Consider the following 19,378-nt stretch of genomic DNA (forward strand, 5'->3'; position numbering starts at 1 on the left):
CTTTTTGCTTCTCTGAGGTTAGATTTGTTTTTCTCCCTTTCCTCTTTTAACAGCTACAAGGATTTGTAGGGTTTGATTTGGATTGGTTATTTCGTTCCTCGTTCTTTTCGGGTGGATCAAAATGAAGAGGAAAATAACTTGTAGGGTTTGACAAGCCCTCGATTTTTCTCCCTTTTTTGGTTTCTTTGTAGTTCGTGCAGCTAAATACAAGGTGACGGTTCTTTTGGTTTTTCTTGCAGAGAAGGGGATGTCAGCCGCCGGGGCCACTCTTGGGCCAATCCGGGAAGATCTTGCATTGTCAACATGCTATTCCAATGGAGCCGGAGGTCCACCTTGTTCACCAGAGTTGATAACGATATACCTTGCAGTTGCAGGTGCCCCTGTTATCCCCATGAGGGTCCTGGAGTCCGACTCCATCGCCTCGGTGAAACTTAAGATCCAGAGCTGCAAGGGATTCGCTGTGAAGAAGCAGAAGCTGGTATTTGATGGCCGGGAGATGGCCCGGAATGATTGTCTCATACGTGATTATGGTGTGTCCGATGGGAAAGTCCTCCATCTTATTATCAAAACATCTGATCTTCGTGTCATTACCGTGAAGACTGCATCCGGAAAGAAATTAAAGTTCCGCGTCGAGCAGGGGCGAACTGTGCATTATGTTAAGAAGCAGGTTGCAAAGAGGAATCCTAGTTTCGTCCATCTTCAAGACCAAAATTTTCTCTTCGAGGGGGAGGCGGCGGAGAAGGTTGAAGACCGGAGAGAGATACACGATATTTGCACAAATAACAATGCATTCCTGCACTTGTTCGTGCGCAGGTCGGCACAAGTCAGGACGAAGCCTATGGAGGACTCTGAGCCGTCTGTTGAAGCACCGGTAACAGTTGATAAGGGATGCGTTGATTGCTCTCAGGCATTTACGAGAAACACTCCATGTAGGGGTGCGTCGATTGAGCCAGTTATTGTCAATCCAAAGGTTGAATTGCCTCTAGTGATAAAGAATCTGCTGCGTGCTGCTCTTTCTGGATTGGAGAAGGGAAACCCACCGATCATGTCTACAGAAGGTACAGGGGGAGCCTATTTTATGCAAGACATCTCGGGCAATGAATTTGTTTCTGTGTTTAAGCCAAGCGACGAGGAACCACTGGCTAAGAACAACCCTCGTGGGCTTCCACTCTCAACTAATGGTGAAGGGTTAAAACGAGGGACGCGGGTAGGAGAAGGTGCCATTAGGGAAGTAGCAGCTTACATTCTTGATCATCCTATCAGTGGCCACCGATCATTCTCCCATGTTGATTTCGGCTTTGCCGGTGTTCCTCCAACCGTTCTTGTTCAATGCATGCACGGAGGTTTTAAACATCCTGCTGGATGTGAACAGGCAGCCATGAATTTTAAGGTTGGATCACTGCAAATGTTTGTCAAGAACTTTGGAAGTTGTGAGGAGATGGGGCCGCGGGTGTTTCCGGTGCAGGAGGTTCACAAGATCTGTGTGTTAGACATCCGATTGGCAAATGCAGATCGGCATGCTGGAAATATCTTAGTCCGCAAAGAGGGAGGAGAAGGACGTATAGTGTTGGTTCCAATCGATCACGGGTACTGCCTTCCTGAGAATGTAAGTTGGTATATTTGTTTGTCTCCTCGGTCCTATTTCTTTCATCGCAGAATTATTTTTCCCAGATTTCTAGCATGATGTTTTTTTTTTTTTTTTTGCATTTAACAAAGATTATATATTTATTGGTTTATTGATCATGCCATCCTCTAAATCATTTTCAACTTCCTAAGGGATAATGTAGACCATGTGTCATTTAGATGGAACAAGTTTTCTGGAATCTTGGGGACATTGCATGACACTGTTCTTTATGCCAACACTTTTATTATTTTTTTGATGTGAACCACAGAGACAATGCTTTGCTTGTTTTGTTCTTCATTATTCCTTCTCAATGACTTTTGACATTTTATTAGGAGGATAGATCATCACCCTTGAAATATTGTTGTATATGTCCTTTAATAAATACCCTGATGAATATGGATCATCTCTTTATGGTTTTTCTTGCACATTTTTTTTTTTTTTATCAAGTCTACTCTTAGCATCTAGATGATTATCTATGAGTTATCATTCTTCAATGCCTCTGATACAGTTTGAGGATTGCACATTTGAGTGGCTCTACTGGCCTCAGTCTCGCCGACCTTTCGGTTCTGAAACTTTGGAGTACATAAATTCACTGGACGCTGAGCAGGACATTGCTCTGCTAAAGTTCTACGGCTGGGAAATGTCACTCGAGTGCTCTCGCACTCTTCGCATTTCCACCATGCTTTTGAGGAAGGGTGCCAAAAGAGGGCTGACTCCATTTGATATCGGAAGCATTTTATGTAGAGAAACCATCAAGAAGGAATCCAGGATCGAAGAGATAATCCGTGAAGCAAAGGATGCTGTTATTCCAGGAACCAGCGAGAATGCATTCTTGGAGTCAATTTCCGAGATCATGGATCGCTATCTTGATCGACTGACCATATAGGCTGGTCAGAATCTATCCTACGTCTGTGTAAGTGCGTGTGTGTGTGTGTATATATATATATATATATATATATATATATATATATATGTACGTAACTGCGGGTGTGTGTGAATGGGTTACCGTCGTTGATAGGTGGATGGGAGTTTGCAAGTGTGTGAAAGACTTGGTTAGATGTAAGGCCCCCCCTCTTCTTATTCTCTCTTTGATGTGGTCATGCTTGAGCATAATCCGCAAGAGGTGAGAGGTTCTCCAGACTTCGAATAACATCTCTCTCTGTTGTTCATGTCTCAAGGTATGTTGTTGGGAGAATGGAACACAGACTCAAAAGACCTTTATAGATCCATGTCACATCTCAATTTCAGAGCATGATGTATAGCCTCTTCATAAATGTTGATGTTTTAATGGATCTGATGTGCTGATAATGCCATTGAGCTGTGCGATTGTCTTTCAGTTATATGATAGTAGACTACATTTATGATGATCAGCAGAATAACATGCAAATTTTTGGTTCATCATTACACAGTCGGAGAGAAATAATAGGCTGGAAAGATAGATTCAAAAGCAGGCATTACAAGTTATACCTACCTACCATGATTTTTATTTTGTTTTTTGGTTCCTAAATAATAGTGGATTGAGTTTTACAGGATCTGCACCTGTTGCACTTATTTAAGCGAAATTAAAACGTCAATCGATCAAAATTGAGATATACAAATATATATAAAGGTATTTAAGCTGGGTTTGATAGGAAATTCAACAAAATATATGTAGTTAGCCAAATTCAAATAGGATGAATTTTCCAGGTATTTCTTGCATCACATTAGAAGAATAGTAGCTAAGCACACACTATAAGGTGGTTTAGAGAGAATCAATGTACATAATCTCACCCATATATAATATTATCATGATTCATGACATTACATATCATGATTCATGTTATCACATGCATCCATAAATAAAAGCATGTGTCAACACACACACACACATAAGAAAATGGGGTGTCTTATTTATGTTATCACACGCATCCATAAATAAAAGCAATGTGTCAACACACACATATACAGCATCTTCTATTACAGAAAACTTCTGCATCAATATATTGCCTCGAGACATTCAGGAGACACTGCAAGCTTTCAGATTACCAACCAGTAAGAGACTAAAAAGAAACAGCAATAAGCAAAAAGTTTGGAATCTGAGGCAGCACCAAACCAGAGTGAAAGTTTCAACTACTGGTTTTTGAATTTCTCGTGTATATATCATTTATATTATCATTTGTTCCCAGTCATAGGCCGAATCAGCCTCCGAAGCCCCACCTAGCAGAATAGAAAAGCGAGGAGGAAGCCATAAGTTTAAGATGCCAAAAAAGAGACAAAGAATAGATATTTAGAAAAAAAGAAAGCAAAGATGCCTTTTAACTATAATGCTCCCATTATATCAGAACAGAAGCATTTTTTATTCATGCCACATTATATGACAAATATATCAGCTGGACCTATTCCACATTTACATGCCATTATGTTCACAATTAGTGATCTCTCTCTAAATTCATTGAAGAAATTATGTTAAGAGATTCCTCAGTTAGCAGGATCAGGTAGACCGTATCCCCAGGGGTTCTTGCTAGCCCAGTTCCACTGATCACGGCACATTTCTTCGATGCTGTACTTTGCTCTGCAGTAGCCATCATTCCAAAATTCAGATAAGAAACTAAGTGCAGCTAACTGGAACTATATAGATTTTTATTAAGAAAAAAAAATGAGCATGCAAGTATTACCGAAAATACATACTTCCAATTTAGTTCCTTCTCTGCTTTGGCAGTGCATGCATAAAGAATTTCAGCATCACCAGGTCGCCTTCCAGCCATGACCAGAGGAATTTTCTGAAAAGAATTATACGAGTCAAAACTATAGTAGAAAAACAAAAGAATGCACAGCAGACACCATGCGGCTTAACTGGTTTCCAAGCAAATATTTGTTGGTAAAACAGTGCATTTTACTTATACCATGAAGTTTAGAATGCTAATTGATATCAAGTCATCTCATGATATTAATCTTGATATCAAGTTATGCATCCCATGTTCAACATGATTGTTCAAGTAAATAGCTGGTTTGTAGTCATCTTAAGAAATCATGATGTCGAAATTGTAGTACCTTGCCTGAAGCCTTCTCAAATGCTGCCACCATTTCCAACACTGATGTTCCATTGCCAGTTCCTAGATTATAAACTTCACAGCCTGCAGCTTACACAACATTGTCAGTTCAAACATGCAAGATCCTTGCTAGCAATCAGAGTAAATGAATTAAACCTGTAAGAAAATGGTGGGATCAACCAGATAAACACTGATGGTTAGGCATCAATAATGAAGTATGGAAAATAAATTGCGAAACACAAGTCTGCCGCTTTTGCTTGAAGAAGCTATCTCTAGCCTGTAATACTAAAATTTCTTCCAACCTAATAAAGCATGCTAAAGAATTGTAGAAGTTCTATATCATGAAATCACATAATCTATTAGAGAAAGAAATACCACTAAATTCCCAAACAAGAAGGGTATAATAAGAGAGCCTCATTATAGAGATCTTAATGATGACAGGTACGGGCGGTACGTACCGGTCCGACGGCATACCGATACGCGAACCGACCACTACCAGACAGAACAAAAAATAATAATAAAATAATATATATATATATATATTTATTTATATTTATATATAAATATTTTAGAAAAAGGCAACGTTCGGCGACGTCGCCTTTTTCGACGACATCACCGAGGCACCTATTTCGGATTATATATATATATATATATATATAAACGAGGCGACGTCGCCTTTTAAATAATATATATATATATATATATATATATATAAATAATCTTTTATATATATATTAATTTATATATATATATATATAATCTTTTATATATATTAATTTATATATATATATATATATAAATGAGGTGATGTCGCCGAAGCGATGTCGCCTTGCCTGCGAGAAGAGAGATGCGACGTCGTCGAGTTATATATATATATATATATACCGAGCGGTATACAGCTCGGTATACCGTTTCGTACTGTACCGAAGGAACGTCGAAACACCGGTACGATACGGTATTGCGAACCTTGCTTCTAAGAACGTTAAACTTTCATTGAACCAAGTTGAAGCATAGCTATGACCAATAGCCGACTGCAATACACCACACAAGGTTCAGAAGATGACTATAATAATTATGAAACCTATTCTCGGGCAACCTGAATATAAAGCTGTAAAACCAAATGACTTTGAGTGCCTATCTTCCGTTGAACCCAGGTGACATAGAGGTGATCTTTAACAAACCCCACAGGGTGATCTGGGTACTAATAACAATCCTGTAGTATAGTACATATAGATTGATACAATTGGTACTTGGCAACAATAACCTAAGAAGCACAAACACAGACACAGACACGGCAACACATCATTTTTTTAAAAATTAGGACACAGATGCGGCGAGACACATGTATTTTTTTATATATATAATATTTGATTAATACGTTTCATAGTATTTATACTTGAATTTTATAGACTTAGCAATGTGAACAAATAACTATCATCATATAATTTTAAATGTACTTAGATAGTACAACTGTAATACAATTAAATTTATCAGAAAACAATATAGATTCATCTGAATAAAAATAGAACCTACACGATTTGATTTTTACAGTGTATAAAATTATATATTAAATGCAAGTAATTTTTACAGTATATAAAATTACACTTCATACAAGTCTTTGTAGTTAATCTACCAAACAATGATTCAAAAAAAAAAATCCACATTAGCTTTGCACCAAATTATAGCTTATAATATAAGTAGTTTAATTCTACATAGTACCCTTGATATTTATTTCTAAATTTCTAACATATATCCACATAATTTACTTTATTCTTGACTTGTTACATGGTCAATTAACAACACAAGTTCAGGCTAAGAGTTAGTAACAAATTTACTATCAATATAATTATCAATATAGGCATGTGTCATTATAGTACTACTATACATCGATATAATTATCAATATAGTTACGTGACCAATGTAGCAAATCATGAATTCTCACACTTTACAATGTGACACGGGAAGAAGAGAGAATACGTGTTAACAAAAGAACGGTGGCACCATGCTGTCCTATGCAAGCTGCCAAAACCCACCATTTGCTTCAACCATCAACTAGATCCCGCATGGGCCCTTGTTTGCTGAACCAATCAAAGTCTCTCTAGCTACGAATAAAGATATGTGACCCCTCCGCACTAGTTGCTTTGTAGATCTTGAAGGCCACAACATGGGCCCCGCATAAAGCTGCTGCCTCAATACCGTCGGCCCACGTGCGCATCACGAGAAGAAGGATGCGGGAGTGGTGAGGAAGGGTGCAGGAGAGTCACTCCAACATGGATATGCATGTCCGGAAAACAAATAAATAAACAAAAGAAGACACGTATCGGACACGTGTTCAGCCGTGTTGGCGACGAATCCATGTCCAACATGGATACGCCCACCAAATCAGCATGTCTGTGCTTCATAGACAATAACAATATGTTCATTGGTGTTACTTATAACTGCTGAATTTTCATCATGATATAAAACTCAAAAAGGACCTCATGACATGTATAGCCATATTAAAAAAGAAAAACAACCAAAAACAAGGTAAGAGATCATTAACAAATTTAGTTTTTATATTCACAAGCGTTTGTTATCTTCAACATGAAGACTTACCAAACGACATATTCGGACCTAGCATAACCTATATTTTACATGCAAAAACCATTATAAATTGAGCATCTTCGTAACAGCACCTGTTGCTTGGCTAATAGCCTGATTTTGGAAGTTAAAAAAGAAGTGTCGGTAAAAGTTGGTGCAAAATTGTAAGATTTACTTCCTAAAAAATGTTTCTTAAAACTTTTGTTTCTTGTAGTGCAAACAATAGTTCAGACTCCAAACCATATAGCTCAAGTCCATAAGGCATATGACAACTATGTACAATAGTCTAAACTCCAAGAAGTAAATTAACTTAAACCACATGGCTGTAATATAAAACTATGTTGTCTACCAAATATATCAAGATGTACTAGATGTACTACAAACTTTAATAGCATTGAATACACACCTATGTTGGGGTCCTCAAAGAACTTATGCAGAGCTGCAATATGTCCATCTGCTAGATCAACAACGTGGATGTAATCCCTTACCTGCAGTCATGTTAAGATGTCTATGAGACGAGAAATCGTGATAAAACTTAAATGGTAGAAGACTCTGGTTTTTGAACTCCAAACAAACCAGTTTATACATTAGATAAACTAATAATGTACACTTCAGGTACTTAGCTGTGTCATGTGCAACAAAAGCAGCAAGAATAGTATGGGAATAAAATGCAAAGCATATACCAATATAAAAGTAGACTGAAACATAGCATGCACCATTCAGCACACGAAATGATAAGGAAGAGATTTAATGTGATCATTGCTATCTGAAAGCTTATTATGCAATTCTAAGAAAAAGGCTTAAAGAAACCACAATACAAGAATGTAGAAGAATGAAATCAAGTATATTGTGCAATCTATTCAAAGAAGCAACAATAAATAATATTGTCAGGGCAAATTCACCAATCGTCTTGCCTATTCCATGTCTCCTCACATCGACCATCCACTTGGCTTGATCATATGTATTATATATAGAAATGATTGTTGGTAACAAAAGTAGCAGTTGGATTATACTAAAATTTATTTATCTAATAACTGGCAGTTTATGCAAATAAATATTTAGAAGGAAAAGACAAACAAAACTTATCAAAATCTGAACTATAGGTAAGTCTTCAGTTTCCAAACTGGCATTTCATAGACGTAATAGGCATATTATGCCCACAATAGGCACAAACAAATTTATAAAATTGAATATTGTGCAGATTAACAACAGAATCAGTAGAAGAAACATGACCAAGTTCTGTTAATTAGTTCTGTTACTTGCTTCAATATAACATGTCCTTGACCAATTCATCAAGCTGGTGCCAAGAGGATCAAATCACAAAAAGATGAATTACATGTCCTTAACCAATTTTCCACTAAAATCCCAAAATAAAAGCATATACTAAATAGTTAAGGAAAAAAAGGATACCCCTGTACCATCCTTGGTTGAATAGTCATTCCCAAATACTGCTAGTGTAGGTCTCCTCCCAACAGAAACTTGCTGGATTAGTGGCATGAGATTATTGGGAATTCCACGAGGATCTTCACCAATATGTCCACTGGAATGAGCTCCGACAGGATTGAAATATCTTAATAGCATTATCTTCCAGTCACTATCTGCACGATGGATATCATGACATATTTCTTCAATCATAAGCTGCAATTGTTGATACAAAAACTGTCAGATCACATTAATAGGCACATGGAAAAAGAGGAGTCAAAGAAAAAAGAGGAGTCAAAGAAAAAAGAAGAAACCTTAGTTTGACCATATGGGTTCATTGCACACAAAGGGGATTCCTCTGTACAGGGTAAATCCTTAGGCCATCCATAAACAGTAGCTGATGATGAGAATACCAGCTGCAAGATTTGACACATCAACCACCCAAAGGCATTCAACACTGATATACATATACACAGAAATAATGACCCACAAGCCATTTTGGGTCAATTATGTTAAGCTAAAGTTCCATTTTCAAATGCATTTAATAATTTACATAAAAAATCAACTTCATACGAAAAGGTCCAAAAAATATTACGTATTCAATAATATATAAAAAAGAACATCCTAATACAGTTTATTACATTAAACATTATTGTAGGACTCAGAAGAACAAATCTGAAGAGATATGATACTGGGAATACTATCTTTTGTCCAACATGTCCTATAAACTTTCTCATCTTATGTGTCTCTTTCATAACCTTAATACGTGGCCCATTGTAATGTCCCCAAAGGCCAGCTTTATGTAGCAGCCCATAGGAGAAGGGTTTCAGGAGGACCTATTATTGTACTCAAATCAAAGTGGCCTTCCTCAGATGCCAATAGGGCCCTAAAAAAGGTCCATTCACAAACCTTAAGAAGTTATTCGGGTAGAGAGGAGAGGAGCATATATGGTTTTCAAAGCCATAGATGCTGAAAAGTTACAAGTTTACAAAGAATGTTATTTTTATTATCCTCAATCTTCTAAAATGCAAAATCTTGGCTAATAAATGAAGTCTATCAAGAAAATACCTTTTTGCATCCATATGCAGCCATTACTTCCAAAAGAGCAATTGTACCAATGATATTATTTTTGTAATAAAGCAAGGGTTTCTGAACACTTTCACCCACTGCCTTCAGACCAGCAAAATGTATAACAGCATCAAACCTGCTGACAAAAACAACTTAACCCCCTTTTGTTCAACTAATAAGAGCAACAAAGAGGTAAGGAAAAAACTTACTTTGTTGTAGAAAATACTTTCTCCAATGCTTCTATATCCCGAATATCAATCTGCAGAAGCATCAGCATAATGTAGCAACCACAAGGAAGAAAAGATCTACCATTTCGGCATTCACTATGAAGTACAATCAAAACCAGGATAACAACAGGGTTTTATATATATAAGCACCTTTGCGGAAATGCTATTACAAGTCAAAACCAGAAATTTTGATGAAAACATATGATATGATTCATTTTCATGGAACATTATTAGGGGCCAGGAGTTTATTTAAGAAAACAAATTCCAGAAGCAATGAAAATAACAGTTGAAGAACAAATACATTGGCATCTGACTATTTCATCAGCATCTTTAGAAGTTCTGCAAAGAGCATAGAGATTTATCTGATCCTAACGAAGCATATACCGGTCACACCTTAAGGTCATTCTAAGAATAAAAATGGAAGTACATATAGGGTCAAGTTGAAAAACTCAGCAACAAAATCCAAAAGAGTACACCTATTTCACGTTATAGTGAGACATTTTTGTGAATAACTAAAATCTAAATTGAGATTCCTTTTGTCAACAACTGAAAATAATAATCAGTGAAGATGGTGGCAAAGACATCTCATCTTCCACTTAAAAGAAAATAGCACCAGGAAAACTTCTGCATGAACTGGAAATCTATGCAATCGCAAGTTTACCAATGCATTATAATTCTTTCACTGAAACAAAAAAGAAAAAAAAAATCACCTCAAACAAAAGAAAGAAACAACAAACAAACTTTGGTATGCTGCAGAGTGCAGATAATGACAATACAATAAGAAGGGTGATGATGAAAAACGTAAAACTACTCAGATTTCCCTATATTTTGCTCTCATGACGGAGAATTTACTTAATTCAGTAGAGGTTTCTCAAAATGTATGCATTTTTCTAATGAACTAGTTCTTATGATTTAAATGATAAAACTCCGACTAAATCAAGACAAAAAAAATCTAATTCCTTTTTCCTTCGTTGAAAAGAAAAAAAATTGGACTCTAATTCACACTGTTATGAGTTCATTTCTCGTTCCCAAGGTTTTCTTAAAAAGAGTTGCGTAGATGATTTAGTGTTCCTTGAATCCATGCGTCAGTTTGTAACATCACGTTTCCTATTTGATATATTTGGCATCAAATGATGGCTTATGTGACTTGAACCATATGCTATATGATGCAATTGTCTTAGTTGGGGAAAGGACGGCAACAAGAGCAAGCGGCCCCAGAACCCTAATTATACAAATCCACATATCAGAATCTACAGCCACCGACCAAAAGTTCCAAATTGTTGAAGCGAAAAATCACTAAATCTACGAATACGGTAAGCTATGGTTTCATGATGCCTTCAAAACCGAAATAAAACTCAAGCCAAATGCACACTCTTTGACTAAAAAATTTCGATTTTGTCCGATGCCTTTAGGAGGAAACGAAGATGAAAACCAAATCGCCACGATGAAAACTCGCACCTTTTCGACAAAAGATCACTCATAAGTCGCAGAATCCAAGGAATCAATCAGATCCATGAAAAAGAATTCGAGACCCAAAATTCAATCTCGACTCTTTGAACCACAGAACAATATAAAATTACCCGGTGAAATGTGAGGTTTTTGCCGAACTCGCCAGCGAGTTGGGCGACGCGCTGGACAGCGAACTCGGAGGAGTTATCGAGGTTGTCGACGACGACGGCGGTGAACCCTTCCAGAAGGAGTTGCAACACGGTGTGGCTCCCGACGTAACCGGCGCCGCCCGTGACCAGGACGCACCTCCCCATGACCGGAGCGAGCGATCGAGGCGGCGGAGGACGAGGCAAAGGGAGGGGTTTTGGGAAGGGAGAGAAGGGAGGAGGAGGAGTGGGCGAGAAACGTGGAGGGTGGGAGAGCGAAGTCGAGGGAATCGGGAGCAGACAATTGAATCGATCGAGGGGGAGATGGTGTGGGTTTACATGTGTTTATATACGCTCGCGGTTTGGTTCGGTTTTAGCCGCCAACACGAGACGAAATGGAATTGGCTATTGGACTGTTAAGTGGAAGAATTAAGTGTTTTAGTGTTTGTCTTACTCGATTCTAACGCCACTCGTTACGTTACCTGCGCATCAATGGTGTCTCCAGAGGATGTCCCCACGAAAGATCGAATAAACGGGCAGGTACGCTTGACAAACGAAAAGATATTACGGACTCATAGAGAACTAAAAGTGTCTATATATATATATATATACAAACACTAGAGTGGGCAGGACTACCTGCCGTTGGATTGGAAGGATCAGGTGAGCTCCACAGAATCGTCGAATCACAAGGCAGGGGGCTCAACTAGCTTAGGCTTTCGCTTCTATTCTCGGCCTTGCGAAGATGTAGGACTCTCGGACGCTTGGAAGAGGAGAGGCGGCCGGTGGTTTGACGGCACGGCGTGAGGAAGACGTAAGCGAAGGATGCGCGTCGGTCGGGAGAGACGCAGGGCGGATGAGAGATGAGAAGAGCGAAGGAAGCGCGTGGGATTCGGAAAGCGAGCAACGCGGCAACCACGAACGGAGCCGTCCATATCAGCCGAGAAGACAATAACCATGGGACTTCCCCATCAAGGTAGATATTTTCATCGGTGAGGTCTGCCGCTAAGCTGTTGCCTGTGAGGAAATCAATTTAGTTCAAGGTGGGAATAGGGATCACAGTAAATTCTTTTTTCTCTCTTGCTTTTACTTCTCTTGAATATAGTTTCAAGAACACTTTCTAGGGTTTGAGAGAGACATCTCAATTGAAATTAGGTATCATTTAGTTGGATCTGTGATAATTCGAAAATAACAAAGTAGTTATCCAAGTCAAATGATATCTACCAGAAAAATATTTTTGTACATCAAGTTTGTGATAATTTGAAGAAGAAAAAAAAAAGTGAACTAAAGAATGATGTCATATAAGATATTAATTTTTATACAACCTATATGGCATTAGTGGTTAGAAATTATAAATAAAAAAATTTGAATACTCTGATAATAGAAAATATATATTATCAACCTCAAATAGTTGAGAGTTTATGGCGTTGATGTTGCTGTACAACATAACATGTTATCATTCCTAAATAGGATGATAAATTTCCTTTTCTTTTTTTTTTTGGTGTGTGTGTGTGTGTGTGTGTGTGTGTGTTTATCCTTCCATCATGGCAAGCATCATATCAATAAATATACTTGTTTAGAAACAGAAGCGTGTTCCTTTCCAAAAGATTCAAGGTTAGTAACTTAATTTCCATCTTGCTTTCACAGCTCCATCTGCCTACTCCAACCAACCAGTGTTGAGGAAGACTGGCAGTTCACTTCCCCTCCTGGGCTCTGTGGATGACATAATCTACAGAGTGGAATGGTTGAGGGGCTGACACAGAGAAAAAGCTCCATGTCTTTTTTATCTTTTTAATCTCATCTCTAATGAACCAAGTGGTCAGCTGCAATCCACTGGGAGTTGCAGAATCCACACCCTGATATGCTCAGAAGCTGACAATTTTTTTCCAATATGAATGCCTCCAATCTGAATCGAGGGAGGACTCAGAGTCCACTTCCACATGTTCCACTCCTATGATTTCTCTCTATCCTGACGCATGATTCCACTCCTTTTTTGCACTAATGAAAGCTGACCCGGATGATGAGTTCTAATGCCCATCTTTAGCTGTTAACACAATCCTGAGTTTGTAGAATTAGCATAATTTTCTAATCTGCTATATTTTATGATCATTTGCAACATTGAGATTGAGATGTGTCTTGTTGTGATTGTTAACATCCATCCATGTTTACTTGTCAGGTAGTCCTGAGTTGATAGCATCACCTTCATGTCCTCTTCGGTTGTATTCTGTGGTCATCGGCAACAATGAGATTGAAATGCTTTCCACAGATGTCCGACTGCTAGCTAATATGCAACTTCCTGGCACTTGAAAAGTTACCCATAATTTTCCATGTGTCAGACAAAGCTTGAAGCAAAGACTTGTTTTACAAGTGGAAGGAGAAATGAACCATTTGTCTTTGGACTTGCACAGGTCGGGAACATGATGAAAACTGTGAGTTCAATAATTGTCTCAGACCTTCCCAAACTTCTCCTCTTCCTCCGTTGCATATGGTCCACATAAATTTGTTCTCCCCCATTCCCACACGATGCGTCATCTGGATAGGCTTTTGATCGTGACTTGAGATGATAGTGATGCATAACAAAAGCATTGCTTGCTTATGTTAGATTGACATGTCATGGAGTTTTGAATGAAGCAACAAAATGGCCACATCAGTCTGCAGAATTCTGTTTCAAATCTCAATCTGAAAGTCAAATCATAATATCTATCCATCACAAAGTTGGTCCCAAGCAAGTTGAAGGATTCAAGCAACTGCTTTTTTTTGCTTGTGTTGGTGTAAAAAAGAAGAATATTTTTCTCAAGCCATGTCCGATTGAGTATGCTTGGCCTTGTCATGAATCTTAGCATGTGGATTTCTTACCCAGTTATGCTGAGTTTCTTATTCTTATATAGTTTTGGTAAATGGAAAACAGTGTGGCTTTTCATTAACTTTTTCTTCCAAAAATGATGAATATCTCAGTTGGGTGGGTTACCAATAAGTTCAAAAGTTTAAGCCATGCCTAACACTAACATCCTCTCTCATGAGCAAACTAGATTAGGCTTGACACATGGTATGAAACCCAAACAACATGATGCAAGCCAACTTAGAAAGAGAGATATATATTGTATAATAATTAATTAAACACAAGAGGACAGAGAGAGATAGATAGATAGAGTCTATAAGATTCCAAGTCACAACATGATTTAATGTGATCTCCTAAATTTTTAATCAATATCATTCCATTTAAAACCTTATGTTTACACTATCAATTTGTATTCTTTTATATAAAAAGAGTTTTCACCTTACATGGTGATGATACCGGATATAATATTTCTTATCTTAGGAAAAGAGAGAGACAGAGAGAGAGAATGCCAAAGAATCTTTGACAATGATTTCTGTCATCGTTTCATGAAGACATAAGCTAAAGTTAACGCACTTTTCATTGAGAAACATATCACTCCATTTTTCAGAGTGTAGCCCTTAGCAAACCAATTGGTTACACTCTCTCGTCGACATCGTTCCTTTAATTCTTATACAGAACCACACGCCTACTAGAATTCGTCCTTTCACCAAAAGTCATTCTCCAGTTAACCACCGAACACTATCTCCTATCACCATCCCCTGGTTTGTGCTACCATCTCATCAGGATCTATCCCACTATCACAGACGCATAAGATCTTCTCAAAGGTACATCGAGTCCCCTTCCATCATCTATTATAACTCGACATACATTTACTCACTTCAACCCTTAGTTTAAGCTTTCCTACTGCTTACATCTCTTTTGGTCTTGTATAAAGTAGCTCACCTAGCGGAAAAGCAACCAAATAGTCGCATGAACTCCGTCAGGTCTGTTCCAACCCGAATTAACATGAATGAACGATATATCTGGTGATTAAGAAAGATACCTGTAGTGCAACTTCAAATGGTGGTCGGGGAGTCAGAACGGCTCGGCTCCATCCCGAGAACGCGTCCATATGGATTTCAAAGGTGAGAGGGTCGATGTCGGGTCGGGTTGGAGCATCGTCCGCTGGATCGACCCGAGGTAGAGCAGAGACTTGGATCTTTGATTCAGCACTGCCTTCCTGCCCTAAAGGTCAATGTCGGAAGGAAGATTTTCGACTCCATCCCTCTTAAGCTTAAATTAGTATGAGGAGTTGAGGGTGTTTTTTTGTGTCCGAGATCCAATCCCCCTGCGTCGACCAAGGGGTCGGTCTTTATACCTATGATCGAGGGTCGATCATACATAGTATGTAATGGCCATCGAGGCTCCGAGTAGTCAGTTCATACACTCCGCACGATGCAAACCGACCTGCACGGTTCTGTGCCACGTGGCACAGCTTCACACATTCTCGGGTGGTTTCGTATTGTGCGGCGCCATCTCGTATGGCCCCGAGCAGCATGGGCATGGTTCGTCGTCTCGTAGGGGCCCGAGGTGCCAAATCGGCATGCATGCGCCATGTCTACTTCGAGGCTCCACATTGGCTCTAACATGATTACTGACTAGTGATCAAAGGATAGTACCAGAATATGCTCCAAAACAAAAAAGAGACGGATTACTCGGGTATTGTTTGGCCAAGATGCACAACTTGAGCACTATAAGACTGAGATACACTACTCAGGCACTGTTTAATCGAGGTGCATAACTTGGGTACACCCGATTCCGGCCCTACCGAGGAGGGCATTGAATTTTTGGTCAGACAAATTATTGGCGAGAATCCGATTTTAGCAAGACAACTTGTTGGTGGGAATCAGGTTTTAGCGAGATGACATATTGGTGGGAATCTGGTTTTGGTAGGCATATTTAATTACCAACAGGATTTGACCTCTTCTAATCCGGGGCTTTTCCCTATTAAGATCGTAAAGACACTAAGGGGGGGGGGGGTGAAAGTTCTATTAAAAAATACATATCGAAAATACGTTTAACATAGAATGTGAATAATGATAGTGAGCAACTAAATTAGTTAGTAATAGTAATGAAAAATATAAAGAGAAATATAAACCAGATTTATAGTGGTTCGGTCATCCTGACAAACGTCCACTTATGATTCATCTTCCCTTGAGGCTACCGGCTTTTATTACCAATATTCTTTTTAATGAGCGAATATCAACTATCATCGTTATAACTCTTTCTCCTTTTCACAAACTTAAAAAAGAACCTTCACACCTCTCTTTTACTAAGAAGACCTCACACCCCCTTAGAATGGCTTCTAAACTCAAGAAGGAAGAGACTCAATACTTTTTAAGAGAGTTTACATACTTTAAAATCATAAGTTTTCATACTTCGCCAAGCAAGCATGAGTAGGGTATTTATAGACCCCAAATGACTTCAAAAATAAAGCCAACAATTCAAATCCTTGAGTTTTTTGGGTATTGACAGTACTACCGCTTACGTTGTGAGGTACTACCACCTAACAAAGCTTGGGAACCAAGGCTCTGGCGGTACCACTGCCTACCTGGGCAATACTACCGCTTGACAATCTAGTGGTACCATCACTTGATATCTTAGGAACCCAGGCTTTAGCGATACCACCTCCTGCCTGGGAGGTACCATCGCCCAACCCAACTCTAGATTACTGAATTAGTCTTTTAATAAGCCCAATTCAGCCCTAGTTCAAGCCCAATGGGCTTTTAGTCAAGTTGGCATGGTTATGCCCCAAAACTAATTCAATTATACTTAAATGACTTCGATCAAGACTTAACAATTACAAGGAGAACTAGACTTGCTTTCTTCTCTCTTCCTATCCTTCGTAGGACTACATAGCGATTAATTAAGGACAAAGAAGAGAGAGGAGAGAAGATCTATAATCTCTCATGATTGTTGATTCACGTGGTTAAGAGATGATGAGAGAAGATCCGTAATATCTTAATAATGTCTCCTCTTGTCTGTATATCCACATATCTACATATCCACGTATCCATACATTAGAATTCTTCCCATCAAGTTTATTTTCAAAGGAACTTTATCATAATTAGACTTGCTTTCTATTGATCGATAACTATATCATATCTATGATATATCTTACCTAATTATATAGGACCATATAATCTTTTTTTTTATAATAAATCTTATAGAAATAACTAATAACATTCTTGCTAAATGTCATTTTTGAACTATGATATCACTTTCTTATGGGAGAGAAAACTTTGATATCAAAAGGGAATTATTAAAGATCAATAAATCAATAAATATATCAAAAACGGGATAAAAATTTTACTTAATTCGACACTTTTGCTAATGTCTATAATCAACATTAAAATTATCACTATATGAGAAAAATCAAATATACTAAATATCCATCTGACGTTTGTAATATCCCATCCCACGTCGGAAGTAAATAATGAGTATGATTGACTTATATAAGCCTAATAAGTGTATTATGTTAACTTTAATTTAAGCGGTCCATAGTTGAAAGACTAAAATAGAGTTATTAGCCAATTGACTTATCAGACTCGGACTGTGACATTTAGTATCAAAGCCGACCTAGTATTTGGTAGGGTGAGATGACTCAAGTAGGAAAGAGCTACCCATGGATGGAGTTGCACTATGTTAGGGTTCAATCTGGCTTATATGGGCCTGATGAGTGTATTATGTTAACTCCAACTTAAATATTTTGATTGATGATTGAATGACCAAAATGAAGTTATTGACCCAAGCCGTAACATTCGGTATCAGAGTCATTGAGTTCACTATGAGGATATTGTAACATCCCATTAGTCTCATATCGGAAATAGACAATGAGTATGATTATATTATAATATCTCATTAGTCCCACATCGAAATTGAGCAATGAGTATGATTAGCTTATATAGATTTAATGAGTATATTATATTAACTCTAGTTTAAGTATTTTGGTCCATGATAAAGTTGACCCAAAGTCAAACCCAAAATGCATGTACCAAGCCTAAATATCAAAACCTCTACGCACTCTATCATATAAATACCAAGCCTAAATATAAAAAGAAAAAACTAAAAACTAAAAGCATCAAAGTTTTATCTTTATGCATCTTGACTTATCTAAATAAATATACAATTTATTTATAAAAATAAGTCCTAATTGATCATTAATAATCTTGAAAAACTCGTTTTACAAATCTTGTAAGTAGTTTGAATTAGGACATCTAAAATTTTTACCAACCCTAGAAAACATAATAGAGGCACTACTTTCTATAATATCAATTATATAAATTGTATGTTAATATAGTGTATCTAATAAGCTATTTCTCATGGTATGTTTCAATAGGCATTGACTAGATCCTACGTGTCAATTCTCAATTAATTAAAAATAATAGTCACATTGACCAATTAATAGTCATATCATATGGTAATGATTAGATATTTGATGGGATACATAATTTTCAAAACCTAGAAGAATAATATCAGGTATCCTCATTCATCACACTTCCTCCATTCTCACAAAAAACCTAACTCGATAATTTCATATGAACAAATATTTGATTATACTATAAATATAATTATGATGATTTTACATGTGTTTTCATAATTTAATAATATTAGAAAAAAAAACAGGTGGAAATTAATATTTTTGGTTTTTTTATATGAATCCGGAATGACATTCTATTTCTTAATCCAGCATCTCTCTCATTTTTTTTAATATATAATCAAGGAATCTATTATAATGTGCATTTATTTAATTTGGTAGGAATATTTATGACACTTTTGTTGGGTAGAAAAATCCCATATTTATAGAGAGAGGAATAAGGAAGTTAATTTATTTAATTTGGATTATTAGTGTGATAAAGAAAAAAATAATTACAATATAATTATTTTTAACATAGCATGTATGGACCTTCAAATATTAAAATCTTCCTTATACAACTCTTTTTTATTAATATCCCTTA

The 19,378-nt window shown here is 37.4% G+C and overlaps 2 protein-coding genes and 1 long non-coding RNA gene across 6 annotated transcripts in view; 2 read left to right on the forward strand and 1 right to left on the reverse strand.

Moving 5' to 3' along the window:
• LOC135594172 (phosphatidylinositol 4-kinase gamma 4-like) overlaps positions 1–2,537 on the forward strand; it is a 2,949-nt gene extending 412 nt beyond the window's left edge. The window contains exons 2-4 of one of the 2 annotated variants that reach the window (XM_065084584.1): positions 70–140; positions 240–1,606; positions 2,133–2,537. In XM_065084584.1, coding sequence (XP_064940656.1) covers positions 248–1,606; positions 2,133–2,510 — 1,737 coding nt within the window. In that variant the 5' untranslated portion in view covers positions 70–140; positions 240–247 and the 3' untranslated portion in view covers positions 2,511–2,537. The remainder of the gene's footprint in view (positions 1–69; positions 141–239; positions 1,607–2,132) is intronic. The other variant, XM_065084585.1, reaches the window with a different exon arrangement.
• A 1,352-nt stretch (positions 2,538–3,889) lies between these two features.
• LOC103996553 (UDP-glucose 4-epimerase GEPI48) lies at positions 3,890–12,078 on the reverse strand. Of its 3 annotated transcripts, none has more exons than XM_018818613.2 (9): positions 11,531–12,049; positions 9,933–9,982; positions 9,724–9,859; positions 8,970–9,071; positions 8,644–8,871; positions 7,640–7,721; positions 4,655–4,737; positions 4,279–4,383; positions 3,890–4,175 (listed from the first exon to the last, which is right to left on the reverse strand). In XM_018818613.2, the coding sequence occupies exons 1-9, from the start codon at positions 11,711–11,713 to the stop codon at positions 4,143–4,145; spliced, it is 1,002 nt and encodes a 333-aa protein (XP_018674158.2). In that variant the 5' UTR covers positions 11,714–12,049; the 3' UTR covers positions 3,890–4,142. The 3 variants fall into 3 exon arrangements, with proteins under 3 accessions (XP_018674158.2, XP_009415743.2, XP_018674159.2); XM_009417468.3 differs by having other exon boundaries at positions 4,292–4,383; positions 11,531–12,009; XM_018818614.2 differs by lacking the exons at positions 3,890–4,175; positions 4,279–4,383; positions 4,655–4,737 and adding an exon at positions 6,350–6,916 and having other exon boundaries at positions 11,531–12,078.
• Positions 12,079–12,183: 105 nt separating this feature from the next.
• Positions 12,184–14,425, forward strand: LOC135592228 (uncharacterized). Its single transcript, XR_010478959.1, has 2 exons — positions 12,184–12,518; positions 13,719–14,425. It is a non-coding gene; the product is annotated as an uncharacterized LOC135592228 (long non-coding RNA).
• Positions 14,426–19,378: the final 4,953 nt, after the last annotated feature.

Source organism: Musa acuminata, chromosome BXJ1-9 (genome assembly GCF_036884655.1).
Source record: "Musa acuminata AAA Group cultivar baxijiao chromosome BXJ1-9, Cavendish_Baxijiao_AAA, whole genome shotgun sequence".
Lineage (NCBI taxonomy): Eukaryota > Viridiplantae > Streptophyta > Magnoliopsida > Zingiberales > Musaceae > Musa > Musa acuminata.

Coding starts and splice junctions, on each gene's coding strand:
- LOC103996553 (XM_009417468.3), bottom strand. CDS start 11,713: ATGGGGAGGTGCGTCCTGGTCACGGGCGGCGCCGGTTACGTCGGGAGC. Junction 9,860..9,932: donor AAAGTATTTTCTACAACAAA/GTAAGTTTTTTC, acceptor TTTTGTCAGCAG/GTTTGATGCTGTTATACATT. Junction 4,176..4,291: donor GAGAAGGAACTAAATTGGAA/GTATGTATTTTC, acceptor TGGCTACTGCAG/AGCAAAGTACAGCATCGAAG.